Source organism: Paracoccidioides brasiliensis (genome assembly GCF_000150735.1).
Source record: "Paracoccidioides brasiliensis Pb18 unplaced genomic scaffold supercont2.1, whole genome shotgun sequence".
Classification (NCBI taxonomy): Eukaryota; Fungi; Ascomycota; class Eurotiomycetes; order Onygenales; family Ajellomycetaceae; genus Paracoccidioides; species Paracoccidioides brasiliensis.
Genome location: NW_011371358.1, coordinates 1,631,899 through 1,658,179, shown reverse-complemented (window position 1 = coordinate 1,658,179; position 26,281 = coordinate 1,631,899). Strand labels below are relative to the sequence as shown.

At 44.5% G+C, this 26,281-nt stretch overlaps 6 protein-coding genes across 6 annotated transcripts; all 6 read right to left on the bottom strand.

The window, feature by feature from the left end:
- Nucleotides 1–283: 283 nt before the first annotated feature.
- PADG_00502 (uncharacterized protein) lies at nt 284–2,079 on the bottom strand (the record flags this gene model as incomplete). Its single annotated transcript, XM_010757558.1, has 6 exons — nt 284–387; nt 472–667; nt 758–1,121; nt 1,197–1,278; nt 1,334–1,493; nt 1,909–2,079. 6 exons carry the CDS (start codon nt 2,077–2,079, stop codon nt 284–286), a joined length of 1,077 nt encoding a protein of 358 aa, XP_010755860.1.
- A 2,725-nt stretch (nt 2,080–4,804) lies between these two features.
- On the bottom strand, nt 4,805–7,384 carry PADG_00501 (uncharacterized protein; the record flags this gene model as incomplete). Its single annotated transcript, XM_010758072.1, has 3 exons — nt 4,805–5,075; nt 5,205–6,366; nt 6,574–7,384. 3 exons carry the CDS (start codon nt 7,382–7,384, stop codon nt 4,805–4,807), a joined length of 2,244 nt encoding a protein of 747 aa, XP_010756374.1.
- A 1,715-nt stretch (nt 7,385–9,099) lies between these two features.
- On the bottom strand, nt 9,100–11,129 carry PADG_00500 (uncharacterized protein; the record flags this gene model as incomplete). The annotated part of the gene is made up of 4 exons (XM_010757557.1): nt 9,100–9,291; nt 9,408–10,579; nt 10,652–11,007; nt 11,089–11,129. The coding sequence occupies 4 exons, from the start codon at nt 11,127–11,129 to the stop codon at nt 9,100–9,102; spliced, it is 1,761 nt and encodes a 586-aa protein (XP_010755859.1).
- Nucleotides 11,130–15,518: 4,389 nt separating this feature from the next.
- PADG_00499 (uncharacterized protein) lies at nt 15,519–16,972 on the bottom strand (the record flags this gene model as incomplete). Its single annotated transcript, XM_010757556.1, has 8 exons — nt 15,519–15,655; nt 15,710–15,752; nt 15,955–16,002; nt 16,092–16,190; nt 16,432–16,551; nt 16,662–16,752; nt 16,799–16,835; nt 16,912–16,972. The coding sequence occupies 8 exons, from the start codon at nt 16,970–16,972 to the stop codon at nt 15,519–15,521; spliced, it is 636 nt and encodes a 211-aa protein (XP_010755858.1).
- A 2,883-nt stretch (nt 16,973–19,855) lies between these two features.
- On the bottom strand, nt 19,856–20,605 carry PADG_00498 (uncharacterized protein; the record flags this gene model as incomplete). Its single annotated transcript, XM_010758071.1, has 1 exon — nt 19,856–20,605. The coding sequence occupies one exon, from the start codon at nt 20,603–20,605 to the stop codon at nt 19,856–19,858; it is 750 nt and encodes a 249-aa protein (XP_010756373.1).
- A 3,832-nt stretch (nt 20,606–24,437) lies between these two features.
- Nucleotides 24,438–25,152, bottom strand: PADG_00497 (uncharacterized protein; the record flags this gene model as incomplete). Its single annotated transcript, XM_010757555.1, has 2 exons — nt 24,438–24,534; nt 24,593–25,152. The coding sequence occupies 2 exons, from the start codon at nt 25,150–25,152 to the stop codon at nt 24,438–24,440; spliced, it is 657 nt and encodes a 218-aa protein (XP_010755857.1).
- Nucleotides 25,153–26,281: the final 1,129 nt, after the last annotated feature.

The window sequence follows — 26,281 nt, the reverse complement described above, 5'->3', positions numbered from 1 at the left end:
CAAAATGAATATTGAATGGAATTGGTTCTTTCTTTTGGGAATGGGAAATATTGTAGCCCAATTTTTTTTTTTTTTTTTTTTTTTTTTTTTAAAAAAAAAAAAAAGAATTGAGAGAGGCTAGCGTCGTTGCATTGCGAGAACCATGAAGCATCTTTCTATCATACAACCGCATGTTATGACCCCTGGTCAGTTCCGTTAGTAATATCGAGTATATATTTTATTGTTTGTTTATCCCTTAGCTTTATTCTGGACGTTTCTATCTAGAGAACGGTACAAACTCTTCCTAGATATGCTCTTCACTCTCGACAGGCAAAACGCATTGCTCCCGCTTCGCTATTTCTTCGTCCATAAATATATATTCCTCCGGTCTATGGAGTTGGGTCGCGGCTGATGTTCTATTAGTGCAAGAGTTTTACAAAAGCAGTTGAAGGTTGGTGAACAGGAGATGTGAATAGTAGTAGCAAAACATACTCTTATTTCGAGCAACCATAATCCCCGGCTTCTCGGAGAAGAAGCGATCAATATCCTCCAGTGTTCGATTTGCCGTCTCCAGGTAGAAAACGTACGTGATTGAAATAAACGAGAAACAAATAACTGCCCAGATGATCCAGAATCTCCAGCCCAGGTTTACAATACCAGGCGGAGTCACTTGTACGACCATGTAGTTCTAATACTCACATTAACAATTAGTATGGTGCGTGCCTTTAATTTCGCGAGGTGTAAAAACAGTAAATAAAAATAAAAGGCAAATACATACCATAATCCAATTCGTCACCATGGCGAAAGACGCACCCTTAGTCCTCATTCCAAGCGCATTAATTTCTGTTGGATATAGCCACGGCACACCCAACACCCCCATCACGAAACTCGCGAAGAACGCAAATTTATACTCGTCTCCCATGGCCCTATCAGAAATTGACATTGCGATAGTTATCACGACCCAGCATGTAGAGCACGCGAGTGCAGATGACATCATTGCTTTTCGCCGCCCGTATCGCTCTATCACAGAGTAGGCGAGGCAGGAGAAGACAAGGTAATCGATACTGCCGGCCGCAGCGAGGATACGGGAAAGTAGCTCGCTAATGTTCAGTGCGTTTATAAAGATGTAGGACATGTAGTAGCTATTGAGTGTATGGGGCGTAAGATTATATTTTGTCTCATGATGCGGCAAAGGTGGAAGAGAGAGAAAATCTTACGATGTGACATTAATTCCAGAGATTTGATTCATGGCTTGCATCCAGGCACCCAGAACCATTCGACGGAGGACACCCGCGGGCCCTGAGAGGAAGAGTGTTTCAGAATAGAATTTGAATAAGAAGTTCTCGTATCCTACCTCTTCCCGACAAAAGCTGAATCCACGTATATGAATTCATATTTTCCCGATCCAATATGTCTTTAATGACATTGAACTGGGTTTTCACAGAAGGCGACTTGGGAGTGGAATTATTTCCTTCCAGCACGGCTATTACTTCAAGGACTTCCTTGTCTTTTCCCTTCCGAATAAGTAGTCGGGGAGAATCCGGTAGGAATGGGCATAGTGCGTAGATGCATAATGTGAAAGTTTTTTAAAATGCCAATGGGAACCTCCAAGCTACACTTCCCGGAGCGAATGAGAAGGCTAGCGTTAACCAGTTGGAGATAGAGAACCTGGCGATGCAGTTCGCCTAAAACAAACAAACCAATCGGACCTGCGTAAGCTTTCATCTTCATGTCTTTCTCTTCCAATGGTCAAACAACATATCCTCTAGAAATTCGGGGTTAATATCTATTACCATCTGAATAATAACCAGCTTCCCTCTGCTCTTCATCTTACTTGTCTCGGCCTGCCAAATGCCTGCTGTAGACGTATTCATTCCCGTTCCCAGTCCAGCAACAACACGCCCAACCATCATCTGTGTGACACCGTACGAAGGCAGCTTGGATACTGCCGCCAATTGCGATTATGGTGCTGCCAATCAGGATCTGGCGGGGACGCCCGAAGAGATCTCCAGTCCAGACAGTAGACATAGCACCAGCAAAACAGCCCAAGTTGTAGACTGATGTCATAGTCCCTTGCATATTCGCCGATGGCTGGCCCATTGTGACCAGAAAATCTTGTCCGATGATGATGTTGCCGAAAACCCCCTATGAGAAGTACGGAAGGATAGCTAATTTGAATCAGATGTATGATCTCTCTCTCTCTTTTTTTTTTTTTTTTTTTTTTGGCAAGGTTCCCCGGGTTTTTCTATAGGGAATATATTGGGTAGAAAACTCGAAAAATCAGACTTGGTCATAGCCATAGAACATGAGCACTGTGGAGGTAGCGACGGATATCCACATGGTGATGCGCTCGCCTGATCCTCCAAGATATTTTTTGGGCATTGCCAAAAAAAATCCTTCACGATAACCTAACCTGTCAACAATCTTGAAGGAAAGAAGAAATGTGCTGGAGGGTTTAAGAGAAATATAAACCAACCGCGAGAGAAAAATCGCCGGGCGCCAAAAACCGGGAAAGGAAACGGCGGAAAGAAGAAGAGACGGCCCTCTGGGATGAATTTTTCATAAAAAGCAGATCACCAAAAGTAATGGATTATGTAGTTAGGCCAAAGAGAAAAGAAAAAAGATAATCATCGACGAAAAGCAGTGTCCTCCATTTCAGGATGATATCTCGGGAGGGCTCGACATTCTCCCGACAACGGCTCTAGGGAATTATATCCCATAGGATAATCCGCCCATGAAGCTCAGTTGTGACACGTTAGGACAACAAATATATATATATATTCAGCAAGCAGGCATCAAGAACAGAAAAATCCATCCCAGCTGAAGCTCGGGTTACCCCAATTCTGGAGGGTAAACGTAGAGGTAACGTTACCGTAACAAACTCTCCCCCAAGTTATAGTTGTATGGGAATAACTAGTTGAGTTTGGTTGTTCCTTTCATTGGTAACTAGTAGGATTCTCTCCTTCAGCAGCAGGCATGTCACCAACTGGTGATTGCGGAGGAGTCGAAGATCAAAAGCTGCACGACGCTTGTGGATCCCAGGAGTGAGGCAGGAAAAGGCTTCCCAGATCCAGGATCCTTCTTGAATCAAGAAATGCAACCAAGTTGAAATTGCTGCCCCGAACCAACATGACAACAACAGTTGAGCATTAGTCACATGTCGCCCCTCAGAATGCAAACCCAAGTCCTCCTTCAAGATGAGATTTGCAAGGTCTGTCTTCAGGAAAAAGAGTGAAAGTTGCAGTATTAATATCTATCAAAATCCATATTTCAAACATCGAGGGAACCTTTCCCCTACCAGTCTACCGACCAGCCTCTTCTCCAACGGGTGTCATCATATTTTCTATTCCTCTCTGTATTGAAAGATAGATCAAGCAGAGTTTCACAAAGGGAATTTATGACAAATACTTTGTTAATTAAAAAAGTTGAAATATGACTATGAAACTTCTTGTGAACAAGAGAAGCAAATCAAGCCCAGATAACTTAATAAGCATCTGTCAAATTTCACATAACTATTGTGAAGATAGAAACAACATCAGTATCAGAATGAGATGAAAAAGAATGAGGGATAATCAATGTACAAAAGAACGACATAACAATTACCTTCTCGTACAGTGGCGTGGGAACAAAGTGCTTGCACACGCTAGAATTTATCTTAAAATGTGAATTCTTGCAGTCGAGTCTGAAACCCCGCGCCCTATGTCTCAAATGTTATGGTGGTCAGAGGGACCATTGGAACAGGCGCTCATGCGTGAGGAGTCAACTAATCCATAGGTAGACAAGATTAACGGGGCTAAACCGCCTCTAAGCCCAGTGTGCAGTTAGCATTTGAGAGGAACTTCCAAAACTTCTGTTCCACAACCTCCGAGTTTGCATTCATTGAAACTAAAAACATTGATCATATATGACACACAGAAAAAGAAAGAAAGAAATAGCCCGACCTGAGCATACGTCTCATGAGAAGGAATAAAATGGGCCAACACACTGGTGACATGGAAATTCAAAATATATAGTCAAATGAAAACCAATACATGCATGGATGAATAACGAAGCAACTCTTTGCTCTCAATCAACACTTTCACCTACCTTCTGTTTTCCAACCTTTCCATCCGCAAAACATATCCGTTCTGTATGTATCAAGGAGAGAAGCCTTGTACATACATACTCACAGGGCCCTTCTCCAGTTTCCTCTGCTCGCCGCCTGTACTGCCGTTGCTTTCCACATCAGTTCCACTAAGAGCCTATATGAGATTTGACAATCAATACGGCCAGCAAAAAAGGAATGAGAATGAAACAAAAGTAAAAAGAGAAAAGAGAAAAAATCGGTCTATTATGTACGTATGTTGAGATGCACTTCCACCAGTGTCATATAAAAGAATGCTTAACAAAGGGAACGAGGGCTAATAGGTTGAAGAAAAAAAAAGTTTTCACCACAAGATATTGTTTGAGAAGTAAAGACCAAGTACGAAAAATAAGAAGAAGAAGAAGAAGAAGAAGAAGAAGAAGAAGAAGAAGAAGAATAAATAATTGAAAAACCACGGATAAAGAAGATGTAAACGAGAAAGGAAAATCACAGGAGAAGCATATCTGATTCGGAAAAGTTTTACCTTGCTCTACTCTCCCAGGCTCCAGGGCCTTTTTTACCCTTTTCCATTTGTGCCATGCATGTATTAGATTTCTATATATTGTACCCACGTTTGCGGCTCCTCTCGATTACTTCTCCTGTTTTTCTGCTTTTGTCTTTCTTTCGAGTGTTGTGGATTATTCCTCATTCGTTTCATTTATTCCTTCATCTTTCTTTTTCCATATTGCAGGAAAAATTTCGTTACCAGCCGTGCGGATGATATCTCTCAAACGGGTTTCCCCCGCGTCCTCCGCCTCGTCCAAAACTGCCCCCATTCATCATATTAAAGAGGATGTTAGGGTCGATGTGGATGTTCTGGCCGGTGCCGCCCATACCACCCATACCTCCCATACCTCCCATGCCTCCCATGCCTCCCATGCCTCCCATATGCGCGAAAGAAGCACCGCCACCGCGGGAGAAAATGTCCGAGGGGTCTATTAGGTCGTCGCCGTTGTCGTAGCTAGCGCGTTTCCTAAAAAGAGACAAGAAAAGGGGGAATTGTTAGCGTACGGGGAAAACGAAACATGAATGATTTTCGCAAAAACAGTTGGGGAAATAGGAGAGAAAAAAGGGAGAATTCGCAAGGGGGAGTAAGACATACTGGGGATCACTCAAAATCTCATACGCTTCTCCAATCTCCTTGAACTGTGTATCGCCTTTATCACCATCCAGATTCTTATCCGGGTGATGCTGAATAGCCAGCTTCCTATAGGCCTTCTTAATCTCCTGATCTGTCGCATCCTTGTCCACACCAAGGATCTTATAATAATCCTTCCGCTGGCTCTTCTTCAGCTCAAACTCTGCATTCCGTATCTCTTCCTGAATCCCAGTCTCACCGGGATTGGCTTCAGAAATCTTCTTTAGATCCTGTACCGCTTCTTCCCAGTTGCCAGCGCCACCGTACGCCTTTGCCCGCACACGTTGCGCCTTGACGTATGAAGGATCGAGCTCAAGTGCCTTTGTGCAGTCTTCAATGGACTTTTCGTATTTGTTGAGATTAAGGTAGGATTGCGCACGGTTCTGAAGGAGTTTGGAGTTGATGTTTTTGTTTTTCGGGTCGACTTCTAGGGCCTTCGAATAGATGTCTATGGCTTGTTGGTATTTTCGAGACTTGTAAGCGGCATTTCCTTCGTCTTTCATACGTAAGAGTTTCTGCACCATACGAAGGTATTTGATTGCCTGGCTAGAGTCTGGATCTAAGCTGAGAGCAAGTTTAAAATGTTTGATTGCTTGTTCGTTTTCTCCCTGAGCGTAGAAGAGTCGGCCCCGAAGGAATAGCGCGTCAGGATCCTGGTTGTTATCACGCAGTATAGACATGACGATGTTCTGTGCGTCACCCAATGCATTGACACTTCCCATCTTCAGATATGCCTCCACGCGCATTAGCTTCCACTTGCGCGGTTGTTGAATGCCAGCTCCTAGTCCCTTTACAGCTTGGTCCAGGCAGTACAATGTCATGGAACCTCCTTTGTCTTCCCGTAAAGATTCTTCTGCCTGTGTGATATGGTGTAGCATGGCCTCTGAGGGGCCTTTATCCTTTGCGGAAACGGGTGGTTGAATTTTTGAATAGATGTCCAGTGCCTCGACAGGCCGACCAAGACTGGTATATATTCTTGCTAATCTATGCATGATTTTCTGGTTCCCAGGCTCTAGTTCATCGGCCAACTTGGCATCTTCCAGGGCTTCGAGATATTGATGTGCTGATATGTAGGCAGCCGCTCTGTTTGATAGATAGGTGGATGAGGATGGTTGAGCCTCAACAGCTGTGTTCACAAATGATCTATTAACAAACCAGAGAAGTAAAACCACACACACACACACACACACACACACACACACACAATTTGTTTTTTATCTATCTCACCATCTCTAACCACTGGGAAGGTTTTTTTCTCATTCACTGAATTGATGGTACGTGCACCTTTCCAACTTATACGTCTTAGGGTAACAAAACAAATAACGGCACTTACCCTTTGTATACTCCTGAATGGCCTTCTGATAATCCCCAGCCTTGAAAAACTTATTCCCCGCTAATTTGCATGCCTCCGCATCAACAGCCGGAAGTGTAGGTTGGGGCGAACTTGACAGCACACAGTGAGGAGGGGGAGTCGGACTCCGCTCCGCCGTATCAGAATAGACACCATTTGACTGAGTGGCAGGGGAGGAGGCGGGAGAATCTTGCTGCATTGGCGTTGAGACGGAGGAAGGGGATGGAGCAGGCACAACGCCAGCATCGGGTTGCTCGATATCCATGGAGCTGCGGGTATCGTCTTTCGCAGCTGCCATGGCGGATAGGCGACGGAGCTCGTCCGGAGGCAGATTCAATGGATGCGAGTCCCGATCGTAGGAAAAGCGGGAGGACGATTTCCTGGACTTGTGTTTTGTGGGGCTGCCCGATGTGGTCGAGTGTGTGCGGCGGTTTTTGGATTCAGGATCCCGTTGCGACCGGGATGAGGGCTTGGACGGGAATTTGAAAGAAGATCTCACGCGCGGAGAGGAAGATGACTTATTATTGTTTTTGCTTGGAGTGGTCAAGGTCGAAGAGGATTGCAGCGGACGATGGTGGTTGGGATCAGGGTGGTGGTGGTATGTGTTGGGGGGAATTCCAGCTGGAGACTCCGGGCGTCGGTTAGAAGCAGCAGCAGGGAACAGAGGAGGAGGATGCTGAGAGTCGTGGAGCTGCAGGTCAGACAGATCTGAGGAGGTGCTGGCGGAGGACTTGTGTTTTTTCTTGTCGGGAGATTTCTTGGAGGAGGAAGAAAAGAGTTTTGTGAGAACCATGAGTCCGGTTTCCACTGAGAATCCAGAGCCAACTTAAAAAAGGGTCGTCAGCTAAGGGTGCAGCAAAGCAAAAAAAATAACTTATTACCCATAAAAAAAAAAATAAATGAAAAAATGAAAAAATTAAAAATTAAAAAAAAAGCTCCCCCCCCCCCCCCCAAAAGAAAAAAACGAAAGAAAGAAAGAAAAAGCAAATCAAAGCAAAGCAAAAAAGTGCAGCGAAATGACACTACCTACATATAAATTACACACAAATGAAGCAGAATAAAAATAAAGGTAAGATATTTAACCAAGCCAGGAAGATGGAAACAGCGGAGAAATATGTTAGATAGTTATGTCTGGGATGACCGACCACTCAACGACAGACAGCAGATTCAAAGTCAACCAGCCCAAGAATTTACTTTAGAACCTGATGGAAGTCGATGGTGTTTTGCAGCCAAACACCTGTCACATCCACAGCAACAAAACCCTTTCCCCAACCACGGGAATATTCCAGAGGCTGAAATGGAGAGAGATAGCTAGTTAGCTGGCTCTAACCAGTTGCCAGACAGACAGACAGACAGTGCTGTGCTGTCTTCTTGTCAGCAGTCCGGCGGAGATTCAGGTGGAATGAGAGAGTCCCAGTTACAGTAAAGCCCTGGGCAAATATATTCAATGTGTCTTGTTGATGTAGTATATAACCGTATCAGTTGCAGACGAAAAAAGAGACAAAGACTGGGCTAATTAAAGGATCTCTTCTTCTTCTTCTTCTTCTTCTTCTTCAGATCAAGCAGATGATGAGGGGTGATTTCAAGGTGACTACAGGAGTAAACTAACTGATATTAACCATTAAAAAGCAAGCAAAACTTCTACTGGATTCGAGCATTTCCACACACAGCAAAGGGACCTTTCCCACTGATCACTATCCAATCATGAATAAACTTAGAGCAGACTAGAGTCTCTAAGACTGCTGGATAGGGTGTGATGAGTGATATCATTCTCTGAATCCCCTCTTCTGCGCACTCTTTGATAACAACCGCAGAATGGGGAAGAAGCAAAGTGAATTTTTGAAACCGTGCTTTTGTTGTTATCCTCGTAACTCTAGCATAGCATCATGCCCATTAATCTAAACATCTAGCTCCGTATAACTACTCGGTCAGGATTATTGAATGAATACTCTTTATCATATGAAACTGCCTCGAATCAACACGGGGTATAGACTGTGTATAGATAACAAAGTAATGAATAAAAGAACACTTTTCGATAATTAGATATAAATAAAAGCATTCCATGGCCATGCCTTTGCTAGTGCTAGCAGACACCTACCAACCCCTCTCGCGAGCTGCCTACGCCGTCATTACCATAAAATAATCCAGCTATATACATCTAAAGTGTTAAAAGATATCAAAACATGGAGTAAAAGTTAAAAAATGTAACTTAAAGTAGACGACCATGTGAAGGGGTGAATGGGAGCATGAAATAGAGCGGCTTAACCTGCCATGATATCAAAGTATAACGATGCAAAATTCTCCACGCCAGCAAATTTTGTTGTTGCGAAGCCAAATGAAGCAAAACAAGAAAGGGGTAAGTAGAGGGAGAAAAGGTTAGACAGGTGTAAAAAAAAAACCAGGAGGGGATAATAAGGTACCAAATTAGTGAAGAGGTAGAGGGGAAAGAAACAGGAATCGTCATTCATCATATCATCGTCATGTTGATATTCAGCAATAAAAAGGCCTTTACCCCGATCTAATCGTTGACCTCTGAGAAGCAGAGACACCTACAGGAGTGTTAATGGACCCGTTGGCTCTACTCTCGGAATCTTGGGAAGTGGATTTCGAAAGGGAATCCGGATCGGGCTGACGGGCTTTATTGGGAAGGTGCTCTCTGCGGCGCTTGAGAGTTTCGTTCTTTTGATTATTGTTATGACACTAACAATCAAAGATGTTAGTGAAAAAGTAACCTCTAACGCGGGAGGAAGGGTGGTTACTGCAAATAGATAGCATGATAGCCTTCTTTTCTCCCTCATCTAGAACGCAACTCGTACCTTGTATGCATGTCTGAACCATGTAGTACCCTTCTTTTTACTGCTCACGAGAGCTACCCAATCCCCACAATTTCCACAGAGGCCTTCCCAGACACTTGTATTTCCTTCTGTTCTCCTTGTTTCTTTGGGAGGTGCAAATGCCTGGCCCGCTGCGGCACTGATGCCATGGGTGAAACTTTTATCATACCAAAACGCAGAATTCTTGAGCACAAGCCACCGACCTGGCTTGCAAATTCCACACCAGCCCTCACGCTTATTTCCGTGGCCTCGAACCCATTTTGGCGTATACAAATCATGCTCGAACCGAAGCTCTTGTTTATGAGGTATCATGTTTGGATCACCCGGCATCATATCCTCAAGAGGAGGGGGAACTGGCTCCTCCTTTAACGGTTCTAGCAAATCGGGTGGGCTGGAAAACTCGGAATAGAGGTCGAAATAATGATATTGAGGGTCTGTGTCACTTGGAAGTGTTCTAAAAGCACCTTGGGACGCTAGCACAGCAGGATTTCTGAAACGAACATTCGCTTCAAAATTTGACAACAGCAAAAGGTTATTCTGTTGAAATTGTGCCGAGCTTCTATTCCCTGTCTGTTGCCGTGCAGTATTCGTCGATGAAGAAATGCGGTTTTGCCACATGGAAGGAGACGGGAGCCGGGATAAACTGACATGATTTTGTGTCAAGAATGGAGACGTAACACGATTTGGGCGTGGTGCGTAGGAGCCTGTCGACCATCGTTTGCGGACACCGTCTAAGCTATGTGGGCTTGCTCGGATACTTGCACTGGGGCTTACTGAGGTTCTTTGTCGATTCCCTCCACGAACCAGATCAGACTGTGTATGTCTTGGAGATGGAACAGGGGAAAGAGGCGTAGAAGATAGGTTAATAGAGCTTCTCGGGGTATATTCAGAACTAGTATCAGAGGCAAAAGACGGAACTTCTGAAAAGGCAGAAAGACTGGTGAAGTCGAAAGATCCAGTGTTGTTTGATAGGGAAAAATAAGAGTCTGACAGAGGGCGAGTAACAACGTTTGTGTTGAGAGTTAGAGACTGATGGCTTGGAAGTTGGTTAGGTTTCCTGTTGTTTGCAAATGGAACATTCCCGACCTGGGACAGTTGGCTCGGGAATAGAGGCAGCTCGGAATTGAACACTGAATATGCAGGAAGGCTCTCCACTAAATTTTGTTCATCAAAATTTGAGTACAACTCAAGGCATATGGGGAATTCGGAAATCAAGCAGCACCTACCCTCATCTACAGTGCTGTTTCCTAACATCCCATTTGATGTTCCAAAGTCAGGAGGAATAAAGTATTGTGACGGCAGTCGAATTCCGTAAGTGCTCCACATCGGTACTTTGGGCGAATTAAGGGCATAAGGTAAAGAATAAACGCTCTCATATATCTTTTTGTGCCTGGAAGTCATCAATGAGTCGGTTTGGTTGTCTGCGGTCCAAGATTTTAGGCCAAATGAGCCTATTGCACCGGCTGCCAAGCTCCCTTCATCTATTACTCTCTCAGGATTAAGATTGGTGTCTTGCAAGTCACTTCCTGGCGTGGGTGGTGAAAAGTCCATGGGGGAAATGAAAGTTGACGGCCATTGGTTTCTATGACAATCAAGACGTCAGCGTTGTCATCGGGATAAACAGGAACATCTCGCATGAGAATTCTAGGGCATCTTGACATACCGTCGTGTTATCTGGCTGTGGTCTATGTCGCTAGACAGCATATTGATGAGGGCCTTCAGATGCGCTGTAAAAGGCGTATACCACAGATTTCTGCAAATATACCCAAAGTTGAGGTCGATATACCACAAATAACTTATATGTGATAAGGGAAAGAGAATTGGGGTTAAGTGATTCTTCAAGGAGCGTCCGTTTTGTCCTTCTGTGGGATCAAAAAATAGAATTTAAGATGCTGAGCTGGATATTTGGCATTAACCAGTTGAGCAAAGTATATTACTTATGAATGAGCTTGTTCTGTGCAGAATGTCACTTTAAGAATGACACTCATCTCAATCATTGCCAGCAACTTGGAAGAGAGAGCCAGCCAGCACAGGCCAAGGATCAAAAAGAACAAGAAATATTTTTGAAGAGAGAGGTTAATAATATAACAATTCGCTATATCAAAAATTGAAAATCAAAGAGTGGCTGAGCGCAATATGGTATGAATGCAAGAAAAGACTGTGCAAAAGATGACAGAGGGTTAAAAGGAATGAAGAAGAGATGGGCTGACCATAACAGGATATATTGACCTTGGGACGGGTTGGTTTGGAACACGTTATCCTCCAAGGAGGTATCAGAGAGAAGACAGATAAAAAAGGCAGAGCGGCCTAGCCAGTCACTCAAACCACCCTTCGTTCCTCAATTTGTCCCCAGAGCGTGGCATAAGGCTTCTCCCAACGCAGTAGGTTGTATATTGCGGAGTCTCTCTGGTGGACTGAGGCTAGCATCTGCAAGGCGCTGAGAGACCGGGATGTGAATCCCAGCTTAGTGCTTTAAGGGTTTGACGCTGCGCTATCATGAAGGCAAATGTGTCTCATCAACGGGAGCCAAGAATGAATGTCTTCCATCGAATGACGAATTCAGACGGGGTGTCACATTTGGCTGAACGCTCCGATGCCGCCGTAATTTTGCACTGGAAATCTTTTCTTTTCTGCAGCAAGGTTCTTGAGCCCAAGCAACCGGACATCAGCCAGTCCCTTTCTGTGTGCTGTGATAAAACAAAAAATCCTGCTCGCCGTAGGCGCCGACAAAAACCCCGTGTTGTCAAGCCCATTAGGACGGTAGCTGATAGGTGGGAAGCAGAATACTATTGCAGGGAATAATCTTATTATTTTGTTGCTACAGGACAGGCATTGATATTCCACAGTATGCTCCTGGAGAGACGAATACCACTTAGAAGGCTTAGCAGGGCCTAAGAAGTAAAATGTAAGGTTACAGTTGGTGTTAACAGCCCCTCGATGTTGAACAAAACTGTATGAAGTCTGGGAGGGGTTGAAGCCTCCATGACAAAGCAATCCGACTCGCGGGCTAGGCCCGATGCGTCATAGTCGCTTCAAGACTAGCGCCAAGGGGCTCAAACATCGTCACCGACATCGAGTTTCACTGACACTGCTGATATGGAGAACGCTATTCTCAACCCTGTCAGATCTCATCAGATTTCCCCTGGTCTCCGTTTTATCTTCCGGCCAACACCACAGCTTTCCGGCTTGTGTCGTCAGCTGCCACCGCCATATAACCTCCCTCTCCGCTAAAAGCACAGCGGGGTGCTTGGTATTGCATGCATATCTCTTTCAAAAATCAGTACGACGTAATCTTGAGGCTGGAAAACAAAGCTTTGGAAGCTGTTGATTAAAACCGGAAACTCGTGCTCACATACACGGAGTCATCTGGTAAAAATACTGGCATATGCACAACTCGGCTACCTAGACCGGTCAATAATATTTCTCGTGGTCCAACCCTTTCCCCCTGAAACGCGATCAGTCGGAGATGACCTGTTGACGTATCCTCTACACCTTTCCTAGAAGTGGCTTCGTTTTCAAGCGGAGAACTGAAAGGCTAGAAGTCGCGGTCCATCTATCTGAAATCCAGAACAATTGTCTTCAAAAAGCTAACTTGATTTTGTTTATTTGTCATGTTACAAGTTGTTCGTTGTCCGGATGCACTGGCCGTTCTAGTGAAGGACTAAGACGACCATTTTGGAAACGATAGCACATAAGTTCTCTACCTGAGAAGGAACCAAGTCAGTATTCTGATACCCTCCCAATCGAAATTTCAAACATGTCCGATATCTGTCACAACCTGCTCTGTTTTGACAGCCGGCCTACGCACCGAACTAAGAGCTGCCAGCTCAATTTAGGATGAGGTATTGTTGATGGGTTGTCCAGGCAAAAACACCCTTACTCCTTTCATAGCTGGAGACATTTTTTAGTATTCTCATGCATTTCCAAGTATTATGTGAGGGGTTATTTCACACAACAGCGTTAATATGGTCTTGTGTTCAGCAACTAGAGTCCATTATCACTAAAAACATATCTTGGAGCTGCATTTCTTCTATATCTCATTTGTTTAAACAAAGGTCTACAGCATGGATTTGGAGCTACACCTCCTTCGCTTGTGTGGAGACTCTAGGCTTGAGGATTGACATAGGAACGTACATATGTTGCGTTTCTAACCGTGAGGGCTGCAGAAAGAGAAGCATGCCGTCGAGATGAACATGGCGAGTTCAGTTGCGGATATATCTTCTCCTGTAAAGATGATTGGACAATCCTCAATATCAACGGTAGAAGAAGTTCTGATCGCCATGTCCTTTTAGCGTGCCTGCAGGGTTCTGCGGACCACCCTACTTCAACATGCGAAAATAAAGCACGAAGGCTACAATATGCACATAATCCAGAATATGCAGCAGAAACAAAACCCGCCTTGGGTATTAACCCTCCGCACTCATAAATCGAACGACAGCACTTATCCCCAGAGTTAAAAATTTCTCAGGCGCTAGGAACAGGCGTTAAAGCCGCCAACCAACTAAAAAGGGGATGGGTTCTATTCAAAACAAAATACCCCGATCAATGGGTTCCTTCACCGGCTGGAAAGCAGAGACTACGCACACTTTCTCAACCGCAAGAGAAAATTCGGGAATTCCATTGATGTTCCGAGGTAATCGAAGTTCTTCAAATCTTCAACGAATCACCCCAGTTTCGTCTCTGCTCATTAATCAGGTCATGCGGGAAATGGGTCTGGAGCGCACTTCATCAAATCCCTGCGTGTCCTTCAACTCGAAGATAGACTCTTCATTGGTAACTATATCTTGAACCAATTGACCACGGCTCTTGGTTCTCTCGACGAATTGTGAGATACGCAAGTTGATGCGCTACCTATAAATTTGCTGTTATATTGTCCTCATTGAAAAGCAACAGCCCTTCAGCACGGATTATGGGTTACCCTTGCTAAATATAGAAAAAGTACAGCAAATTCAGGAAATCATTCCAAGGCATGTTTGTCGGTGCTGAATTAGTAAGGATAGGGCAAGCCTCCCGACTAATTAAACCCGACTTGCTATATTCGAGGGTATTGGCGCCCGCAGGGATACCATTCTAAATTAAACCCTACATTTCATAACGCAGAATAACCAATAGGAAGCTTCAGATAGATAAACCGTTTTATCTTCTATATCATTTTTGCATCAATTCTTCCGTTGATACACCAATTCGTTTCAGAGCAATTAGCTACAATGATCGCCTGGGAAATAAACAAAACTTGCCATTTCTCAATCTCTGCCCTGAACGTTACTTTAGTTAACTATCCAACTAGTTTCATAGATTGCATTCCTTTTTCCCAGCCGTTGCCAGCCATGGACCAAGTACAGGGTCCAATGGTATGGACGAACGACAACAGCCAGACGTACTTACTTCTAGATGCAGCTGGACCTGGAGAAATTTTGGCGCCGTGAGGGTTTTAAGGTTAATGCAAGTCATACTGGCGTTGTTCATATGTAGTATTAATTTTCGTGAACGGGCTGTGCATTAGCTTTCTGGGCAGGGTCAGTCGTGTCATAGTTATCTTAAAGGGACAGATGGTATGCATAAAAAGGAAGGGATTTAAAACCTCATCAGGGAATGTGAACAAGTGACAAAACACTTCTTTCTGCAAAATGTGAAGTTGCATCAGATGATCTGAAAAAGCGCGCAAAATAACAAGAAGGGAGAGACTCTTTGGTAATCCCAGGATAATCGGGTTGATAATGCTATCGTCTCCGGAAACTATCAGGTCGTATAGTATAGCCCTACAATTTGACTCTACCTCCAACTTGACTTTCTCCGTGCTCTTCTTAAATTTCATGACGAGCTTCTTCGACACGTTGGGCCATGACATCTTTCATGCTTACTGAAACACCTTTCATGTAACGAGCAATACCATTAGATGATGACGGCAGTCCAGAGATGCTTAAGTGAGAACTTATCAGTTGCGGAGCTGCATTCAATATATCCCTCCTTCAAGGCATCAACAACGGTGGGAACAAAAGCACCCTTATTAGCTTACTGACTCCAACTCAACAAGCCAATACAGGGGGCGCATAGCTTTTCAAGAGATGCCCCTATACGTTTGAAAGTGCGATTTCAGCTGTCAAGGCCTGTCTGCAGCTCCGGGTCCACTAGAAATATGGGCTTGTATATCTGCATGGAATGTTTCCGCATAACCACACGATATTTCCGCGAATATGTGAAGCGTTCCAGGGAGTACACGGGAGAAACATCTAGTATACGTTTTAGTCTCATTGTAAATGAACAAATGGTGATATATATCTTACATTTCCCAGGCGACGACCAAGTAGTTTCATCATAGGTGTGGTCCTATAATTGTCAGATATACAGATGTTGTCATCATGATATTGTTGATTCTAACAATTCCCTATTCAAACCCTGTTGCTAGCTCGAGAAGGGGCAATTCCTACAATATGTGAGCAGAAGTGATCTTTCATTGTGCAACAAGAATTCGTCAGAGAGAGCTGTGGTGGATATACCGAACTTATTAAAAGTGCTAGTTATCTCGAACTGCCTTCGTAATTTCGCTGAAATACTCGTCCTCAACCTTTCGAAGACCCTGCATTCATTAGAACGACAATGATAACGTAGGTGATCAGGAAATCCATTGCAATGATGATGAGAGTGGCAATGGCGGTGGTTGTATACTTGTTCCAAAAAACTCGATCGCTCCTCCAAGAAAACACGGGTCTCTTCTACCTCTGCTTCGTTAAGGGGGTTTTCTAGTTCTTCAGGTGAGGAGAGAAGCTACAGAGAATTGAGCAGTTGCTAGAGACTATTGAAGAACTTTTGGAATGTAGATTTATGCTCTGCCGGGGTTAAACCACAACAATGGGCTTGAAGCGATGGTATTTCAGCATGTAGGCTTTCTTTGAACACTCTGATGGGAGGTTCATTTCGAAAGTTACCTTGCAGGTTCTGATATCCTCTAGGGGTATACAAACACAGCAAGGGGTCGTGCAATTTAGTCATAATCTCACTTGCTGACCTTTGGGTCGAAATGATCTTCATCGAAGTCTTCGACATCTACTAAATCCTTCTGGATTTGGGATTTTGCATATTGATTTCTACCTAAGATACACTCCAGGTACAATGCTTGTCTCTTCTCCTGGGAATCTTTTAACTGTTAGTTAATATGTTTATTTCAAATCAATTTCCTTCTTCCGATCGGAAAGCTGCTTTTTGTTTCTTCGTAGCGTCATGGAGTTTCTGTTCTACAACTTCCACAGATTGTTGCTCCGGCAAATCAACAAGGTCCATATCCGTATCGATTTGAGATTTGACATCAGAGGTCCTCCACAGACCTGCTCTGTCCGCGGAAAAATTAGATATCCACTAAACCCGTTGTCACCAACCTGGAGTAGACATGCCCGTTGGCGAATCCGGGGAGCTCTGCAAATTATGAATTTCCTCAAGAAGTTCGTCCAATGCTGCTAAAGTTTGTTAACGCTCCTCTTTCAACATCTACGTTTATCCTCGTGTTGTTGACCATCAGCAGCGGGAACGTGCGAATCTAGGTGTGGTTGCATATTATCCAAGCTAAAAGACAATTGAAAGCGTCGGTCTTGGTGCAAATAAACGGTTCTTGGTTAAAAGCACAATCCATTAAGAGCATCATTCGATGTATCGTGAAGCAACAGCTGCTCTGGCAGAATTTGAGTCGTGCAGACCAGGCAAGTCGACTGTGACGGCTTCGTTTGCCAAAACAAGAGCCTTGACATACAGGCGAACTACTCATTATCAGGTGCCAAATTACATCCTCGGGTCGGGTGTCCAAGAACTAGCGAAACCGGCACCTCGAGAAAACTTTTGTGCACCACTCTCGATACCATTGTTACTACCCCTGGTTTTGCTGCCAACGTAACTTTGCAGCTTCGAGTAAAATTTGGATGAAGTAGGAAAAACGTGGTCGACCTCGAGAAACTGCGCGTTTTCACTCCAAGGTCTCCTTCTGGAGACTTAAGGAAACCGACTCACTTGCATACTCGAGCACCAGAACCAGGACTGTTGGATTTCTCTTGTCCGGGATATCCTGCAGATTCCCATAATGCCACCAGGACAATGAGCAAACGTTGTACCAAATCGAGACCGCCTGAGACTTATCGGAACCGAAAACAAGAAAACAAGACCAGCACACGGGCTACCTAAAAAGGCAATTTCCACGGGTAATTCTCTACTTCCTGGCGCGGATTCTTTGATGACAGGTTGGCGATCATATGGAATGAAATAAGACAGACACCCCCATTTTCGTTTTTCAAGATATTCATTCAGGTGTGTAGCGAATTTCCAGTTCATCATTGAGCTAGAGGCATTCTTGGAATTGTCAAACCTCTCCTTGTTTGGTCTTAGCTTCCCCAGAGCCACGTCGAGAAACCAAGGTCTGAAGATGGGACTTCCAGGAGGGACATAGTTTCAAGAGCACTTCAATGCCTCGGTCGTTCCGGTTCTCCATTCACAGGAAGTTCTTGGCCGACGGGCAGGGTTCAAAGCATAACATTCTTCATCCTCTATCTCGCCGCGAATGTCTAGTTGGCGCTGAAGGGGAGAAGACACGCGACTCATGTCTTGGTCGCAAGACTTGAAGTCAAGGACCGATTTACCTATGTGTGTTTCCCTTGAGTCGCTGCAAATAATCTAATAATAGCAACGGAAAAATGAAGCATTCATTGACAAAGACATAGGGAGACGTAGGCGTTGAGCAAAAGAATGAGCAGGGAAGGCTGAAGTCAAGAGTGAGGTTGAGCTCAAGGCAGATTATGTCATACCCGGATAAGCACCTCCTCTGCACTCAGCCAAGCCAGCAACTATATGCGGCGGCAGCTGCTGAAATGCCCAGCCGCGAGGAGCCTAACTCCTTGGGCTCCCGTTCTGATGTACAAACTTCAAAATAAGAGCGACCTGCCAAAGGGGACAAACTCGCGGCCATTGTTTTTGAAGACACTCTCGTACCACATCGCAGAATAGAATCAGCCAGCGACTTATACAATCATTAGGCAGACATGCACAATAATTGAGTGCCATACATTTTTTTTTTTTTTTCATTACTCCGCACGTACGATCTTGATGTCTTCAATAGCCCGCATCTTGGAGGCTTAGTGTTGATAATTATGCATTATAATTAAAGGGGATACTTTAAGAAAACACAAAACTCCAAAATTACAAGCTGGGTATCAGATATTCGATGCAAAGTCCACGAGAGTATTACGTTCATGCCCACTCCTTACGGTCTCAAGATAGCATCAAGGCCACCCGCGTCTTGCCAACGAGCAGTATTCACCGTCAACAATATCACCAGATTAACACCTTGGGCCCCCCACCCTGCAGACACGTACAAGAAGGGCACAGTTACCGAAACACCCCAAGAGTTAATTAAATTAAAGGAGAATTGTCCTGCAAGTGCGATTTGTTCCAAAGTTCAGGTGAAGTTGGAAATTCATGGCTTGGCTTTTTTTTCCCCGATCAGCCTCGTGTACGAAAATGATTATTTCCCAAAGCAAAAAGCACAAGAAGGGAACGTGGGGGACAGAGCAGGTAGTTTGGTCAACTTTTCCTTGCTTGTGAAATTGTCATCGTTGTGTTGATGACCTAGTTAACTACCTCATAGATGCCGTAGGTCGCGCGCTGCGCATTCGTATTTTAGTTCCTCCGATATATTTTTTAGGTTAACTCAATCCCGTGTTAGACTTCCCGGCATGGCTCTTGTGCACAGGGGTGCCTCTTTTCATTTCGACAGGCGTGACTACGCCACAGTGCTCTAATGAATGAATGTTGAAGGGAGTTTTCTGTCTTTAATTATCCAGTCGCTGTTCGAGAGAAAGGTGTAAGATGGGGAAGCTCCACAATGGGGGGAAAGAAAGTGAACAAGAATAGAGGAGATAATTGGAAGAGACAAAATAAAAGAAATATATATACAAAAGCACCGTTGCCAAGAACAACACAACCGCAGACTCGATGATAATATGCATAAATTAACAAAGTGAGGGTATCAAGATAAAACTGGATGCAGATCTATGGGATGCCAGAGGAAAAGGGCCCACTAGAAGAAAGTAAATGCATGACATAGAACTCTTTTACTCCATTACATCTCTAAGTTTAGCCTTCTCCTAAACAGGATCCAAATCTCATGAAAAAGGATGCCATATAAAGGGCAGATGATATGATGAAAGATGCGTGATACATTCCTATTCAAGAGGGGAAAAAATGAACCAACAGGGTAACCTCCAGTCGCGAACGTCATCTACGCTGATATTGTAAAACTTTCGCTCTGCCAACCGACGGCGAGGGAAACGATCTATAAAGTCTCCAGTTGCAACACGTATATATACAAGGCCAAAAACTCCAGTAGTTGAGTGCATATGAAACTCTCGCTCTAAAGAATGAGAACAACAAATGGTGATATCCCTGGATAACTTTCAGCGCACTGAAGCTGATCCACAGACCCTCTTCGCCACGAGAGTCCACTGGCTCTCAGTTCCTGTTCGGGTAGCCACATCACCGAAGTTCCTACCACATGTGTAGGTTGGGAGAGAGTCGTTATTATTGACAGAGTCGTAGAGGCTGAGAGGATAATGACCAGGTATCTGTGCAAAGAGAAGTTTGTCACTTTCCTTCGTGGCCTGGGAAGCAGGGAGCGTGTATTTTTTTTGATATTCAACATCCCTAGCTGACCACCCCTCCTTTTGAGGAGAGGAGTATCGCTCGCTGCTAGGCCTGGGGCTGGTGCTGGCGCGGGCACTGGGAAACGTCCACATATTATGCTCGTCGGACCAGGTAAGTTTCACGCTCGCCTCTCCCTGTTGAAAATCTGATCTGGAGTACGCTGACAGCATTTCTGAATGGGGACGCTGATTTTCACTTTTGCTCTTCTTCAACTTCGACCAGAAGCTCTTCCGTATGCGGCTCTCTGACTTAGATTTCTTGATCCTTTTCTCAGCTGGATCGGTGAAGATAGAAATGGGAGGATCAAGTGGTGCTCTGCAGGGGTATGGGGAGACGGTTGCGTAGCAATGCGGTCGGTATTCTTCTGGTGAGTATAGTTCTATAGTTGGTATTCCAGCCATATTGTCATGTCGTCTTGTATGTTGAGAATCTTCATTTTTAAATGCGGTCTGTTGAGCCAGGTTGTAGGTGTATGGGTGTCTTTCATCAAATAACTTAAACATTTTGGTAGATAGAAATTGTCGGCAAGGGTAATAAAGATATAAACAATGAATCCAGGCATCCAAAGTCAATTTGTGTATGCACAATATATATGTAACCGTTGTCAGTCACGATTTCAAGATAGAGAGGTAACTTAATAGATCCTCTTGTCAGGGATAGGGCAACTTATATCAAGAGAGGGAAGCAGGGTTATATTTGGTTATCAACCCCAAGGGTACAGCAGAGGCACCCTTGTTCCCAATAATGGAGGCATAGCCGCACCAAGGATAAAGCAACAAATAAACACATAAGCATTACTTTCATGAATCTGACAGCGCTTTGATCCTAGCGTGGCTTACCGCTGCCGAAAACACATGCTCATAATAATACGATGGCTGTGTTTAGCTGCTCCGCCATTATGTCTCTGTGCAAACTGGGCAACATGCAGCAAATTTGTGACAACTTCCAATCCGTACCGAGAGAGAACAAAAATGAGAGTCTATCCAGGAGCAGACCACGGATACGGTCGACATTATTTTCCTAGTGTCATTGAAATACGACCGCTGCGATGAAGACAACTGCCAGAGCCAGGAATCAGGTGGAACAAAAGGGAATCGCATTCGTGCAGCGGAAAATGGCGGAGTATGATCGGGCATAGGATCGTCTGAAGATCAATTTAAGAAAAATAATAATATCGCAAAATAGCCCCTGGAATGATGTAATCGCTATCCAATAATGGTGAGAGTCGACACCTATGATGACAAGCGGAACTGTCTCCGAGATCCTGATATTTGCAAAAACAGCGAACAGAGAACAGTCAGTCGAGATGCCTGAGTAGGCCTTGGCCAAACCCATAAACGGAGACCCCCCGAAGATATTGCATGATGATTTCACAATTATACTAGACAATTGCTGAATTGCCCGTTTCATGTGCGCCTTTCCTTCTGACTCTAATGCGAAGAAGCTCGGGCAGGTTTGGCGCTGAGAATTTTTCTTTCTTTTTTTTTTCTGCCAGGGTGATGACATCCCCAGGTAATCTGTAGTTTTCCATTCATTATTCGAGATCACAAGACATGTTATGTTGATGGAGCCGCCCGAAATTGGATGCTATTTTTCCCTTTTGAAATCCAGGAACACAATATTTAGCTCGACAGTTGGAAGATCGCTCTCAAAGAAAAATCACGCCAAGAACCGTCCCCGTAGTAGCAGCGGAAAGATCTAAATTTATACCTTACCCCGACAAGACCTGGGGCGGAGATATAAGCACAGATGAAGAACTGCCCCTGGTATCTTACCCTTTTATCTCCGACCAATCTATGATCAGCTCATGGTATTTAATCTCCTTCGTCCATAGTATTTAGGATTCATGGAAGTTCCGATCGTACATGACATCATCGACTACGGAGGACTCTCTCAACCGTTGGACCCCGAAAAAAGACAGGAAGATCGCTGATTCCTGCAAGTTAGTTTGAATTATGAACAGAGAACTGCATTTGATGGATCCAATATAAATTTCGATCATAGCCTTGGAAGAGCGTCATTTCCCTTCGATTGTCGGGTGTACGTTTTACGTTGGATTACTAGACCAAAACGATCAAGCATGATGGGCAGACAAGCAATTTTCCATCTTCTCCTGGTCACTTGAACTTTTCGAAAGAATGCTCTGAAAAATATCCTTTAAAAGAGGTGCTAAATGCTTCCCATCTAAAATACAAAGAATATTTTATATTTCATTTTATCGATCTTGAACAGATAATATCACGCAGTGTGTTATCAACCGAGTAACTCCTTTTGCGGGTATATATATAATTCGAATAATAGGTATTTGGAGAATTACATCTAAAATATATTCCATTCAATCTTTTAATCTGCCCTGAAGTAACTATATTTGCCAGGAGCATGCCACCTCGCCGAAAAAGTCCTTGTGGAACGTACGTATATTTAGATATTAATTGTAATCAAATTTTTGAGACTTGAAGTTCACCGCATACTGAAATCCCGTGGCTTGAGAAGTCATAACATAATTAAAGGAAATAAAAATAAAGAAGGAAAGAAAGAAATAGAAAAAGGAAGACACATCATACATTGATTGAAGGCACAGAAGATATGTTGCTCAAGCATTTAACTTCACATGGAGTACAAATAAGAAGAAATCCTCAAATAGGGAAACATGAATTTAACACTGATTTTTCAAGTGAGTTTCACTTAGAGCTCACTTTAACTTGACGTTCAGCTTACTTCTTTCCATCCTGAGTAGCTAATGCTAAGAGATATTAAACTCTGCTGGACAAGGGAAACATTGGCTTAAGGAGAGATATGACAGCCGTCGAGGTGAATGATGGAAACTCGCAAAAGGACATCTGACACCCGAACATGCGACGTACTAGTTAGTGGTTTATATGGCAGCGGTATGTGTGACATGGCTTCAGCGATTTTCCGCTGTAATGCTGTATAAGGAAACAAGCATAAACGTCATTGCATTGAAACAAGAATGTTGAAACATGGATTTTGCTTAGGGCCGAGGGTTACACCACATATACATCGGGTGACTGTCTTTTCCGGATCTTTGATTCGACAGCCAAGAAATGATAGGAATGGATGAAAATTACGATTTAATTTCCACGGAGATTACGGTGGAATTCCTAGCCGTGTCTTTATTGATTAATCATGGATATTATTATTACTGGCCACGGACGCCGAATGTGCTAGGCGGGTTATCTGCGGGGGAAATGAGGCACCTGGCCTGGGTAGCATCGGTGTATTTGAGTGGTGGAAACACGATTTAACTGTACGGAAAGGTATCTAAGCAGGAGTGGAAATAAGGTGTAGAGAGCGCGAGAGAGGGATGTTGATGCATCGCAATAGGGATTTTCATTCTTGGCTCTGAGATGAAGAACCCATGAATGGAGATTGTATATAATGAGACCGGGAAATCTGACGTTGTGTTCGGGTTCTGGAGGAGAAATTTCACAAATTCTGGGAAGAGCTATTTTGTAGATAGTGAAAAGGAAAGTGTTAGAAGATTCTGTAGAGTTGTTAAATCACTAACAAAAGTGGTATAGAGACATAGTCAGGGAGAATGATGAGAAGAGCAAGGGTAGTGGTGATACATCAACATGAATAGAATGATAAGCCAGGGAAACTGGGAATAAGATATGGAGAGCAAAGTACAGATTGTTTTTTTCTTCTTCCTAGTCCAAGGACATCCTTTCCCAGGTAGGCATAAAGAGTCTCAAAATGCTGGTTACAAGAGGTGAACACGGGTCTTCCTCGGAGAATTGACATGGTAGAAGAAACAATAAAAAGGAAATCAGTGCGGTGACATTCAAGTGGGTTCCCCAGGACACTCGGTCGAGGAAGAAAATCCCAAGTCAATCGGGAAACGAACGTAGGAGGCAAACAACCAAGGATAGAACGAAAAACACCAAAGAAATGTAACCAGCAATTATATGCCCCCCAAGAAGTCGTGTTTCCCTTCATTTTATATATGGTACATATATATCCAGCAGGGGGTGAAACAACGAAAAAGTCTTGTCGCTGCCAGAAACTGGACCCTTGCCCCCCCAAAAAAAGCTGTGCGTTCGTGGCGTTCGTGATTAAATAGGAAGCACCAGGCGAAATAGAATATATAGCTGAAGGGAAATTTGCGCTTTTGCAACTAAGTAAGAAAAAAACATTGTGCAAAAGATGAACTTTCTGCCATTTGTATACCCCAGATACTGGAAGAAAGTTAAAATAAATAAATAAAAACCGCAGAACGAAGCTGAAAGTGCCTCTCCGCTGGCCAAGCCCGTTTGCTCGAGATAAACCAGGAGAACCTAGTGCAGAATGTGGGTATCATCACCGAAAGAGAATCTATGCAAGGAAGATAGCAGCGATGACAGCGAGACTAGCTACAGCGAAGCTGGTACCGAATGAGGCGGCAACACCCTCAAAATGAATGGGGGTTGGGCTACTATAAAATACATTAGACGACATTGTAACGCATTTGAGGGATATTGATTGCTTACACTGGGTAGCTGCCAGTTGGAGATGCAATACCAGTTGGAGATGCAATACCAGTTGGGTAGTTAGTTGGGCGATCAGTTGGGTGGACAGTTGGGTAGATAAGGGTAGTGGACGAGGTCACGGTAGGGACGCAATTGACAGAGGTGCAGGTGGTGTAGGTGACGACAACAGTGGTAGTGGAATGAGTGGTAGGGTACACTTCAGTACCGGTTGGGTGAGCAGTTGGCTTCGGCTTGCCCGTAGGATAAGGAGCCTTCTCAACTGGATAGGTGGACTCAGAGGGGCAGTCAATGGTAGGCTGGTACTCAGTTGGGTAATCACCATGGCTAGTGGGGTGAGCAGAAGGCTTGCCAGTTGGATGGGCACTGGGCGCAGAGACAGGATATGACGCGGCATCAGTTGTCTTGGGACCATGGCCTGGGCAGCTGTAGACATTTGGAGGGCAGCTGGTGACCGTCACAGCCTTGGTGGAGTAGACGGTGGTGGGCTCAGCAACTGGAAAGCTGGGCATGGCCATAGCAGCACCAGCAAAAAGGGCAACTGATGCAGTGGTGAAACGCATGATGACGGTTAAGCTATGTGGAATTACTTGATATTTATATCGGTTTTAAACAAAAAAATAAAAACAAAAAAATATCGTCGGTATGTGAAAGAATGCAGTTTGCTAGTGCGAAGATTAAAAGAGTGTGGGCGACCGAAGTCGAAGAGCGAGATGCTGCAAGAAAAGATATATGAGGATAGGCCAGCAAGCAGTATGTCAAGAGGAGAGAAAGAGAAATGGAAAGGAGAGAAAGAGGACAACGTGGGTGACGGGCAACTTTTGTAGGACGTGGGAGATTAAGCTGGAAGATCCCCTTGGGACTAGCAACAGCCAGGGAAAAGGGGGAAACCGCCTAAGATGAGCACACCGGGCTCCAGCCATCTCCATCCTGACTTGCTTGTCATTCCATTCAGGACAAGAAAATGGTTGGCTAAAGCAGCAATGAGTCGGTTGCAGTGGAATCTCTGGCAGGCCATGCAACATCGCTGTGCTACTGGTGGCTTCTGCTGTGCTCTCTCCCCCGTTCAGCGACGGCCCCACGCCTTGGCTCAGTTCTGGCATGCAAAAACACTTTTTCAGGTTGTTTGAGTGGCTGGCGAGGTGAGCGGTTTGAGAGCCGCTCTAATCACTCAGTGGATCTGCCCCCTGGATCTTCAGCCAGTCAGCGCGACCAGTAGTTCAGCTAGTCTCCAGTCGGGAGTGCCAACAACAGCTTGCCGGTAAACGCCACTGGCTGCATGTTCCCTTAGCTGGCCCCACTGGTCCTGACTGCGGAAGCAATTAAACGTAGGGAGCAGGCCCCCCAGTGTCACCATCAGTGAACGGGAGACTGAGCGGTCCCTGGTTGGTTTAAGATTCCTTGTGGTCATTGCCAGCCAGCAAAGCGCTTCCTTCTCCCGAAGGATCCTCTCCGCTTGCGCAGGCACCACATGCTGCTGGCCACTCATCCTGCATGTTGTTCCGGGCCGTTCTCCAGAGCCGTCTCCACTACGACAAAGGCCACGTTCGCCACCCCCTGGCTTGGCATTCTTCAACCGAGTTGTCCTTGGAGTTCATGGTTTCATCTTCCAACCAACAAAAAGCTCAAAGGTGCCACAATATGTCATGGCTTTCTTTCATGAATAGTCTCTGAAAACTGATTGATCTGTTG